This window comes from Haliaeetus leucocephalus, unplaced genomic scaffold (assembly GCF_000737465.1).
Source record: "Haliaeetus leucocephalus isolate CR32 unplaced genomic scaffold, Haliaeetus_leucocephalus-4.0 Scaffold2, whole genome shotgun sequence".
Classification (NCBI taxonomy): domain Eukaryota; kingdom Metazoa; phylum Chordata; class Aves; order Accipitriformes; family Accipitridae; genus Haliaeetus; species Haliaeetus leucocephalus.
This window is the reverse complement of record NW_010972438.1, coordinates 10,984,084-10,993,942: the sequence shown is the minus strand read 5'-3', so window position 1 is coordinate 10,993,942 and position 9,859 is coordinate 10,984,084. Positions and strand designations below refer to the sequence as shown.

The 9,859-nt window shown below is 68.8% G+C and overlaps 1 protein-coding gene across 1 annotated transcript in view; it reads left to right on the top strand.

Annotated features, from left to right (window-relative positions):
- Window positions 1-70: 70 nt before the first annotated feature.
- Window positions 71-9,859, top strand: part of LAMB2 (laminin, beta 2 (laminin S)) — a gene marked incomplete at its 5' end in the record, with an annotated part of 9,971 nt that continues 182 nt past the window's right edge. The window contains 31 exons of the mRNA XM_010573465.1: window positions 71-229; window positions 331-466; window positions 635-708; window positions 831-1,019; window positions 1,095-1,158; window positions 2,030-2,232; window positions 2,320-2,440; window positions 2,746-2,934; window positions 3,008-3,187; window positions 3,263-3,375; window positions 3,484-3,563; window positions 3,641-3,776; window positions 3,955-4,110; window positions 4,225-4,352; window positions 4,435-4,552; window positions 4,669-4,861; window positions 4,952-5,095; window positions 5,221-5,452; window positions 5,528-5,691; window positions 5,771-5,995; window positions 6,605-6,819; window positions 6,904-7,000; window positions 7,069-7,441; window positions 7,513-7,697; window positions 7,774-8,015; window positions 8,085-8,288; window positions 8,381-8,525; window positions 8,868-9,075; window positions 9,159-9,300; window positions 9,408-9,584; window positions 9,660-9,819. Coding sequence (XP_010571767.1) covers window positions 71-229; window positions 331-466; window positions 635-708; window positions 831-1,019; window positions 1,095-1,158; window positions 2,030-2,232; window positions 2,320-2,440; window positions 2,746-2,934; window positions 3,008-3,187; window positions 3,263-3,375; window positions 3,484-3,563; window positions 3,641-3,776; window positions 3,955-4,110; window positions 4,225-4,352; window positions 4,435-4,552; window positions 4,669-4,861; window positions 4,952-5,095; window positions 5,221-5,452; window positions 5,528-5,691; window positions 5,771-5,995; window positions 6,605-6,819; window positions 6,904-7,000; window positions 7,069-7,441; window positions 7,513-7,697; window positions 7,774-8,015; window positions 8,085-8,288; window positions 8,381-8,525; window positions 8,868-9,075; window positions 9,159-9,300; window positions 9,408-9,584; window positions 9,660-9,819 — 5,152 coding nt within the window. The remainder of the gene's footprint in view (window positions 230-330; window positions 467-634; window positions 709-830; window positions 1,020-1,094; window positions 1,159-2,029; window positions 2,233-2,319; window positions 2,441-2,745; window positions 2,935-3,007; window positions 3,188-3,262; window positions 3,376-3,483; window positions 3,564-3,640; window positions 3,777-3,954; window positions 4,111-4,224; window positions 4,353-4,434; window positions 4,553-4,668; window positions 4,862-4,951; window positions 5,096-5,220; window positions 5,453-5,527; window positions 5,692-5,770; window positions 5,996-6,604; window positions 6,820-6,903; window positions 7,001-7,068; window positions 7,442-7,512; window positions 7,698-7,773; window positions 8,016-8,084; window positions 8,289-8,380; window positions 8,526-8,867; window positions 9,076-9,158; window positions 9,301-9,407; window positions 9,585-9,659; window positions 9,820-9,859) is intronic.

The window sequence follows — 9,859 nt, the reverse complement described above, 5'->3', positions numbered from 1 at the left end:
TTCCGGGCAGCCGCGGAAGGGGCCCTGGCCCCCCCCAGCGCCCTCAGCCGCCCGCTGCCCCGCAGGGCTGGGGGGGGCCCTGGCCCCCGATTCCCCCCAGGGCTGCGCCCGCGGCAGTTGCTACCCGGCCACCGGTGACCTGCTGGTGGGGCGAGCCCCCCGCCTGAGTGCCACCTCCACCTGCGGGCTGCGCCGGCCTCAGCCCTACTGCATCGTCAGCCACCTCCAGGTGAGCGGGACGGGGACGGGATGGGGACTGGGGGGACCGGACAGGGATGGGGGGGACAGGACGGGGATGGGGACACACACCGCCGAGCCTCCCGCTCGCAGGAGGAGAAGAAGTGCTTCGTCTGCGACTCGCGGCGGCCCTACGACGCCCGCGCCAACGCCAACAGCCACCGCATCGAGAACGTGGTCACTACCTTCGCCCCCCGCCCCAAGAAAGCCTGGTGGCAGTCGGAGAACGGTGAGCGGCAGGGCGTCCCGGGGGGCTCTCCTTCCCTTCCTCCCACGCTGAGGAAGTGTGACTCAGCCGGCGGCCGCGGCCGCACCCCTGGACCGCGGCCGGGTGGGGGGGACGAGCCCCGGGGACCCGCGGGTGGGTGCTCCCCACAGTCACGCCTGCCATCCCCAGGTGTGGAGCACGTCAGCATCCAGCTGGACCTGGAGGCCGAGTTCCACTTCACCCACCTCATCATGACCTTCAAGGTGGGTCTTGGCATGCAGCTACCCAGGATGGGATGGGATGGGTTGGGATGGGATGGTACAGGATGGGCTGGGGCCTGTGGGGGCTGTGGGGCTGGCCCTCGTCCCACCTGAGTGTCCTGCAGACCTTCCGCCCCGCGGCCATGCTGGTGGAGCGTTCAGCCGACTTTGGGCGCAGCTGGAAGGTCTACCGCTACTTCGCCTACGACTGCGCTGCCTCCTTCCCCCACGTCCCTCGTGGGCCCCCTCGCCGCGTCGACGACGTCGTCTGCGAGTCCCGCTACTCCGACATCGAGCCCTCCACCGAGGGGGAGGTGAGGCCCTGGCAGTGCCACGGGAGGGTCGCAGGATCACCCGCTCTGCCCTCACTGCCCTGCTCTCCCCTCTAGGTGATCTACCGGGTGCTGGACCCCGCCATCCCCATCCGGGACCCCTACAGCCCCGCCATCCAGAGTGAGTCGCCCGCCCCGGGCTCCTGCCTGACTGCTCTATTTTGGGTGCAGCTATTTTGGCTGCTCTCTCCCTGCTCTGAGCCCCACGGTGGGGTCAGGGCCAGATCCAGCCTGTGGGGACTCGGGCCCCTCCTGCACCCCCCCCACTGTGGGAGCAGCTGAAGGTCAGGCTGCATCGGGTCGAGCGGAGGGGTACGGCAGTGTCGGAGCCATGCCGGAGCTGAGCGCAGTGCCGAGTGGTGGCTGTGGTGCAGGATGGGGTCAGTGACGGGCAGAGGAGTCGGGCCGGGCGCAGGACACAGCGGGTTAATCACCCAGCGCTAAATTTAGGCTGGGAGCAGGACGGGAGGAATCTGCAGGGCAGGGCTGCTGGGAAGCTGCAGTCCCAGGGAGCCGTCCTGTCCTGCCGGGGCCCCCAAGGTTGCGCCCACTGGGCACAGTCATCCTCCGGGCACAGTGGTGAGTACCCCGATGCCCAGTAAGGTGCTCTTGCCCAGAGCACTTGTTCTGCACTGGTGGGGTCCCAGCTTGTGTCTGCTGGGGGGCCCTGCAGGGCCCCAGCCCATGCACAGCCCCAGTGAGTTGTGCACAGCCTGACCGTGTGCAACCACGTGCATGGGAGCCGAACCACCGCAGCTACGTACAGCCCAGCTGGGCCACGTGCAACCACGTGCATGGGAGCCAAACCACGCGCAGCCCTGTGCCAATAAGTCGTGCCATAGAAAGTCACTCACAGCCCAGCCCGATGGTGCGCAGCCCTGCACAGACATCCCATGCCGTGCACAGCCCGGCCCAACCGTGCACAGGCGAGCCGAGCCGCGCATGGACAAGCCCGGCCGCCCTGTGCCAACGCTGGTCTCTCCCTGCCCTAGACCTGCTGCGCGTCACCAACCTGCGGGTGAACCTCACCAAGCTGCACACGCTGGGGGACAACCTGCTGGACTCGCGGCGGGAGATCCGGGAGAAGTACTACTATGCACTCTACGAGCTGGTGCTGCGTGGGAACTGCTTCTGCTACGGGCATGCCTCTGAGTGCGCGCCGCTCAGCGGGGCCCTCACCACTACCGATGGCATGGTAGGGTGAGCCGGCCCCGCGTGCCCTGCCGGAGCCAGGTAGCTGGGCTGCCTGACCCTGCAGCCCCTCACCGTGGTGTCCCGGCAGGTGCACGGGCGCTGCGTCTGCAAGCACCACACGCAGGGGCTGAACTGCGAGCGCTGTGAGGACTTCTACCACGACCTGCCCTGGCGCCCGGCTGAGGGCTCCAGCACCAACGCCTGCCGCCGTGAGTGGCCTGCGCTGGCACTGGCTCCTGGCACAGAGATCCCGGTGCCAGGGCTGGCAGGCTGCGCCATTACAGGGGTTTTGGGGTGCTGCACACTGGGATATGGTTGGGTGGGGACTGGCATCCTGCACACCAGTTGTAGGGGGGTTGGGATGCTGCCTGCTGTAGTTTGGGGAGGTTTGGGGTTGGGGTGCTGCATACTGGGGTGAGGGGAGTCAGGTCTGGGGAGGTTTGGCACTGGGGGTGCTGCCTGCCAGACAGGGGGTTGGGGTGCCACTTGCTGTGCCACGGTGCTGTCCCCACAGGCTGTGACTGCAACGAGCACTCGCAGCGGTGCCACTTCGACATGGCTGTCTTCCTGGCCACGGGGAACAGCAGCGGGGCTGTGTGTGACAGCTGCCAGCACAACACCATGGGCCGCCGCTGCCACCTCTGCAAGCCCTTCTACTACAAGGACCCCAGCAAGGACCTGCGGGACCCCGCAGTGTGCCGAGGTCAGTGTGGGGGGGTGTGCGGCATGGGGCCAAGCCGGGGGGGTCAGGGTACTGACCCTGCCTGCACCCCCAGCCTGCGACTGCGACCCTGAGGGCTCTCTGGATGGGGGGCTGTGCGACAGCGCTGATGACCCGGCCCGGGGGCTGATTGCGGGGCAGTGCCGCTGCAAGGAGCACGTGGCTGGTTCCCGCTGTGACCGCTGCAAACCCGGCTTCTTCGGCCTCAGTGCTGCCAACCCGCAGGGCTGCCAACGTAGGTACCGGGACATCACTGCCGGGGTCGGGCATGTGGCTCGGCTCCGCCGGACGCTGCTGGTTCTCTGTACAGGGTGCCAGTGTGACCCCCGTGGCACGGTGGCTGAGGGCAGCCGGTGCGACCCCGTCAGCGGCGAGTGCTTCTGCAAGCGGCTGGTGACCGGGCACAACTGTGACCAGTGCCTGGTGAGTGGGGGTGTGCCAGGGCCCGTGCACGGTGCTTGGGGGCCATGCACAGTGCTTGGGACCGTGGCACCACAGCTGGGCACTCCCTGACACCCTTGCCCTCTGCAGCCCGAGCACTGGGGGCTGAGCCACGACCTCCCGGGCTGCCGGCCCTGTGACTGCGACGTGGGAGGTGCCCGCAACAACCTGTGAGTCTTTGTGGGGATGCAGGGGGTGAGGGGCATCCCTGCCAGCACCGGGGCTGATGGTGCCGCCGGGGTACCAGGTGCGCCATGGAGACGGGGCAGTGCCCATGCCGCAGCCATGTGATGGGAAGACAATGCGGCCAGGTGGAGCCCGGCTTCTACCGCATCAACCTGGACCATTACACCTACGAGGCTGAGGATGCTCGGCTGCATCAGGTAAGAGACAAAGGTGTCCCTGGGGGGGACATCAGGCAGAGCAGGGCACTGGGTGGCTCTTTGCAGGGTCCCTAAGCCAGCAGGCACCACTCTGCCCCACTGGGGCAGCAGGGCAGAGTGGTACCTGCTGGCAAAGGCAATGTTTTGGGTCCCATCTCACAACCCCCCCTCACACCAGGGCTCAGTGGTGGAGCGTGAGCCCCCCACGGACCACCCAGCTTCGTGGACAGGGACGGGCTTTGCCCGCATGCTGGAAGGTGGCTGGGTGGAGTTTCACGTGAGTGATGTGCCTTTCTCCACCGAGTACAACGTGATCATCCGCTATGAGCCCCAGGTGGGCACCAGGTGGTGAAGCTGGCGGTGGGATGTATCGCCAAATTGGGAAGTTGTGGTGGTGGTGAGTACTGGACGGTGAGGCTTTTTGGCACAGCCCTTTCTCTGCCGGCAGCACCCGGAGCCCTGGCAGGAGGTGAGGGTAAGGGTGCTGCGCCCCAGCCCTGTCTCCGCCAGCAGCCCTTGCGGAAACACCATCCCGGCTGACGACCAGCTCTCCACCAGCCTCCCCTCCGGTGCCAGGTGAGCACCTTGCTGGGACCAGACTGTGCCAGGGCTCGCGGGAGGCACCCGGCTGCCCATGCTCTGCTTTGCCTCCACCCAGATACGTGGTGCTGCCCCAGCCCATCTGCCTGGAGCGGGGCGTCTCCTACACCCTCCGTCTGGAGCTGGGCTGTGCCACTGCTCGGCAGGATCCCACCGCCAGCGTGCTCATCGATTCGGTGAGGGACAGCCGGGCAGAAGGGTGGGGGACAGGAACCCTTTGGGGGGGCAGGGTGCGGCTGTAGAGGACACGGGGAGAGACGGGTGTGATATCCCACTGAATTGCCCCCCCCAGCTGGTGCTCCTGCCTCGTTACTCCTCGCTGGAGATGTTCATCGCGGGCGACCCCGGCTCCATGGAGCGCCGGCAGACCTTTGAGCGGTACCGCTGCGCCCAGCCCTTCCACGCCGTGGGGCCCTCACCCATGGCCGAGCCCTGCTCCAGCCTCCTGCACAGCCTCTCGGCCATCCTGCATGACGGGGCGCTGCGTGAGTACAGCTCCGTGCCCCATCCCGCGCCCCTCCCGCGCCCCTCCCGCGCCCTGTAGCAGCTGGCGCTCACCCCCTCTCTGCCCGCAGCGTGCCTCTGTGACCCCCAGGGCTCGCTCAGCGCCGAGTGCCGGCCCCAGGGTGGGCAGTGCCAGTGCAAACCCAACGTCATGGGACGGCGCTGCCACCGCTGCTCCCCGGGAACCTTCGGCTTTGGGCCCAGCGGATGCCGAGGTGAGTGCCGTGAGGCTGTGCCAGCCCAGCCTGGAGAGGAGCCCGAGCACCCCAGGGCTGGGGGCACCGGGGAGGGGTGCTCTCTGCAGATCAGGGACTGACACTGGGGGTGCCGTGCCTTCCAGCGTGCCAGTGCAGCAGCGAGGGGTCGGTGAGCACGGTCTGCGACAGTGCCACGGGGCAGTGCTCCTGCCGTGAGGGTGCCCATGGCCCACGCTGCGACCGCTGCCAGCCGGGCTACTGGGGCTTCCCTACCTGCCGGCGTTGCCAGTGCAATGGGCACACCGAGGACTGTGACCCATGGACGGGCAGCTGCCTGCGCTGCCGCGACCACACGGATGGCGAGAGGTGCCAGAGGTAAGTGCAGTGTGCTCCTGGACTGGGGCAGGGTGCTGCCGGCAGCCCTGGCCCCTGCTGACCTCCAGCCCGCAGGTGTGCGGCCGGGCACTTTGGGAACCCAGCGCTGGGCTCCGGGCAGCACTGCCGGCCCTGCCCCTGCCCTGAGGGGCCCGGCAGCCCCCGGCACTTCGCTGCCTCCTGCTACCAGGACAGCCGCTCCCAGCAGGTTGTCTGCCAGTGCAGCCCTGGGTACACAGGTGGGTGCCTGCCGCAGCACGCTCGGTGCCCTTGGGGGTCCCCCGTCCCCAGGCGCTGCCCAGTACTCTGTGCCGGCAGGTCCCCGCTGTGACGAGTGCGCCCCTGGGTACTACGGGGACCCGCTGCAGCCCGGCGGGCGCTGCCTGCCCTGCCAGTGCCACGATAACATCGACATGACGGACCCAGAGGCGTGTGACCGGCGCACGGGTCGCTGCCTGCGCTGCCTCTACAACACGGCGGGACCCCACTGCGCCGAGTGCCAGCCTGGCTACTACGGGGATGCCACGCGGCACAGCTGCAGGCGTGAGTACCCACAGACATGCCGACACAGTTGCGTGCAGGGCCCAGCACATCACTGGAAACCATGTGTGCCCATGGCTGCCCTTGCTCATGCACAGCGCTGTGGGGTCCCTGCAGCTCTGCCCTGCTGTCTCCTGCTGTCTCCTCTGCCCAGCCCTGGCACTGCAGCCCCATCCTTGTCCCCCTGCCCAACTTGTCCCATCCCATTTACATCCTCACCTCATGCCCATTCCTGTCCCCGTTGCCATCCCATCCCCACTGCCACCCTGACTCTGTCCCCATCCCATCCTTATCCCATCTCTATCCTGACCCTGTCCCTGTCCCATCTCCATCCCATCCCCGTCAGTGGTCCTTATGCTGTTCCCATCCCACCTCCATCTGATCCCCAGCCCATCCCTGCCCAATCTCTGTCTCCATCCTGCCTCCACCCTCACCCATCACCATCCCCATCACATCCCTCCCTGTGTCCCTGTACCATCTGCACCATCCCATCTCCATCCCAATCTCATCCCCATCCTGTCCCCATCCTCATCCTGTCCCCCCCCATTCCCTCTCATTCCCCCCCCGCCCTGTCCCCATCCCTGTCCCTGCTCAGCCCCTGTCTGGTTCCAGGTTGCTCCTGCAACGCGTTGGGCACTGATGCCAGCACCTGTGGGCCCCAGCAGTGCCAGTGTGATGGGCGCAGCGGGCAGTGCCACTGCCTGCCCCACGTGGAGGGCCAGAGCTGCGACCGCTGCAGCCCCAACTTCTGGAACCTGGGCAGCGGGCAGGGCTGCCAGCCCTGCGCCTGCCACCCCCAGCATGCCCTGACACCCACTTGCAACCAGGTGAGATGCAACAGGGACAGGGGACGGGATGGGGCTGGGAGTGCGCTGCAGTAGTGCTAGCCTCGGCTGCGCCGTGTCTTTTAGTTCACTGGGCAGTGCTCCTGCCGGCCGGGCTTCGGGGGCCGGACCTGTGCCGACTGCCAGGAGCAACACTGGGGCGACCCGCGGCAGTTGTGCCGAGGTGAGAGCCGGTGCTGGTGGAGGGCCTGCAGTGGGCCCCACGGCACCCTGACACCGCTCTCCCCACAGCCTGCGACTGCGACCCCCGTGGCATTGCCAGTGCCCAGTGCCACCGCAGCAGCGGCCACTGCGACTGCCGGCCTGGCATCTCTGGAGTCCGCTGTGACCAGTGCGCCCGGGGCTTTGCCGGTGCCTTCCCTGCCTGCCAGCCCTGTCACCCCTGCTTCGGGGACTGGGACCGGGTGGTGCAGGACCTAGCCGCCCGCACCCGGGCGCTGGCGCAGCGGGCCAGCCTCCTGCAGCACACCGGGGCCGCTGGCACCTTCGAGGGCACCTTCCGGCGGCTAGAGGAGAGCCTGGCCACCGTGCGTGACGTGGTGGTCGCCCGCAATGCCACTGCCGCCACCGCCGCCCACCTGACGCATGCCATGGAGGGGCTGCGGTGAGCACCCACCGTGGGGCACAGCTCCCGGGGTGGCCTCGGTGGCAGGTTGTCACCCCCTTCCCTTGCAGGCGGCAGATCGAGGAGGCGACGGAGAGGCTGACGCGGCTGGAGGGGGAGCTGACGACCACCCAGGACGCCAACTTCAATGCCAGCCACATACTGAGCGCGGTGGACCGGGGCGCTCGTGCCCTCAACCACAGCCTGCAGGACCTGGAGCAGCGGCTGCATGCCCTCAAGACCTCCAATTTCATTGGTGAGCTGTGCTGCAGAGCCGGGCCGGGGCGGCGGGGCTGTGGCCGGGGGTCTGACGGTGCTCCTGCTGTCCCCAGGCGCCTACGACAGCATCCGCCAGGCCCACTGGGAGTCACGGGAGGCCGAGCGCCGGGCAGATGCCTCCACCCGTGCCATGCCCAGCCCCATCAGTGCCTCGACTGCCACCCGGCACCGCACTGAGCAGCTCCTGGCCAGCCGGCGAGACGACTTCAATCGCCAAAACGCAGCCAGCCGGCGGGCACTGATGGACCTGGCGGGGAGGGCACGGGCGCTGAGCCTGCACCCACTCAACGAGAAGGTGGGACACAGGGAGGGGACCTGGTGGGGATGATGCCTGGAGCCGCCCCGAGCCCACGCTGCCTTGCAGGTGTGCGGTGCGGCAGGCGATGTGCCCTGTGCCGACAGCCCCTGCGGGGGAGCTGGGTGCCGAGACGAGGACGGAGGACGGCGCTGCGGGGGTCTGAGCTGCGGTGGGGCCGTGTCCACGGCTGACAGCGCACTGGACCGGGCACGCCATGCCCAGGAGGAGCTACGGCGGGCTGCTGGCGACGTGGCCCAGCTCTCCCACAAGGTGCGTGGCACATGGGTGCTGGTGGGAGCGGCTGGCATGGCCGTGCCCGCCAGCCCTTGGGGCTGGTGCTGAGGGTCTCTGCCTCTGCTCAGGTGGCCGAGGCCAAGGGGAAGGCAGATGAAGCCCGGCTGCGGGCACAGGCAGCCCTGGACAAAGCAAACCAGACCAGGGCCCGCGTGGAGAGCTCCAACAGGGAGCTGCGGGAGCTCATCAGCCAAGTCAAGGCCTTCCTGAGCCGTGAGTGCCGGCATGCCGGGGGGGCTGGCTGCCCCTGCCCGACACTGTGTGGCTCTGCACCTGCACCACACTGCACCAACCCTGCATCGCGCTGCACTGCATGGTCCCTGCACTGCATGTGGGCTGTACCACCCTGGCACTGCACTGCGCAGCCCCTGCCCCGCGCTGCATTGCACGGTCCCTGCTGTTCCCTGACCATCCTGTGCCCCCCCAACTGTCCCCTGCCCCATGGTCCCTCCCCATGGCTCCCTCTGGCTCCCCGTGGCTCCCCCCCGCCCATCGGTCCACCCGTCCCCTCCACTCTGGGGTGCTGCAGGGGACACTGACAGCTCCCACCCGCAGAGGAGGGGGCTGACCCTGAGAGCATCGAGGTGGTAGCCAGCCGGGTGCTGGAGCTGTCGCTCCCCGCCGCGCCGGCCCAGATCCACCGCCTGGCTGAGGAGATCAAGGCACGGGTGCTCAGCCTGGCCAGCGTAGATGCCATCCTGGAGCAGACGGCTGGCGACGTGCACCGGGCTGGGCAGCTGCTGCAGAATGCCCAGCGGGCCAGGTGAGCCCAGGGACGTGGGGACGCAGCCTCCCCGGGGACCCCCAGCCCAGGCTGGCACTGAGGCTGTGCTGCCCTGGCCACAGGTCGCGGGCGGAGCGGGTGAGGGACATGGCTGAGGCAGTGCGGCAGGCACTGGAGGAGGCCCGACAAGCCCAGGGCATGGCGGAGCAGGCACTGCATCGTGCCGCCGGTGACATCCAGCACAGCGAGAGGGTCCTCGGCACGGTAAGGGTCCTGTCCGCATGTCCTCAGCCTCACAGGGATGGGCAGGGCCCCGTCCCGACCATGGGGGCATCCTGACCGTGCCCTTCCCCCATGACACCGGTCTCCAGATGCAGGACCAGACAGCGAGCGCAGAGCAGCAGCTGGCGGGTGCCATGGGGCGGATCGGGCTCCTGGACGGACAGACAGACGCCCTGAAGGTGAAGCGAGCCAACAACAGCCTGGCGGCCACACGTGCCCAGGAGGCAGCTGGTGCTGCGCGGGACCGAGCCGGGGAGGCCAAGCAGGTGGGCGAGCGGTGGGCATGGGGTGCTGATGGGGGTCCCGCGGGGCTCCCGCTGACCGGCCCCGCTGCCCAGCAGGTGCTGGAGGGGCCGCTGCGGGACCGGTACCGAACGGCGCAGGAGCTAGTGGAGCACCGGGCGCAGGGCGCACGGCAGGCGGGCAGCCGGGCGCAGCGGCTGCGGGACGAGGCCGCCGGGCTGCTGCGAGATACCCAGGGCAAGCTGCAGCGGCTGCGAGGTGAGGCCAGGGCAGGGGATCTGGAGGTGGTGGTCGGGGG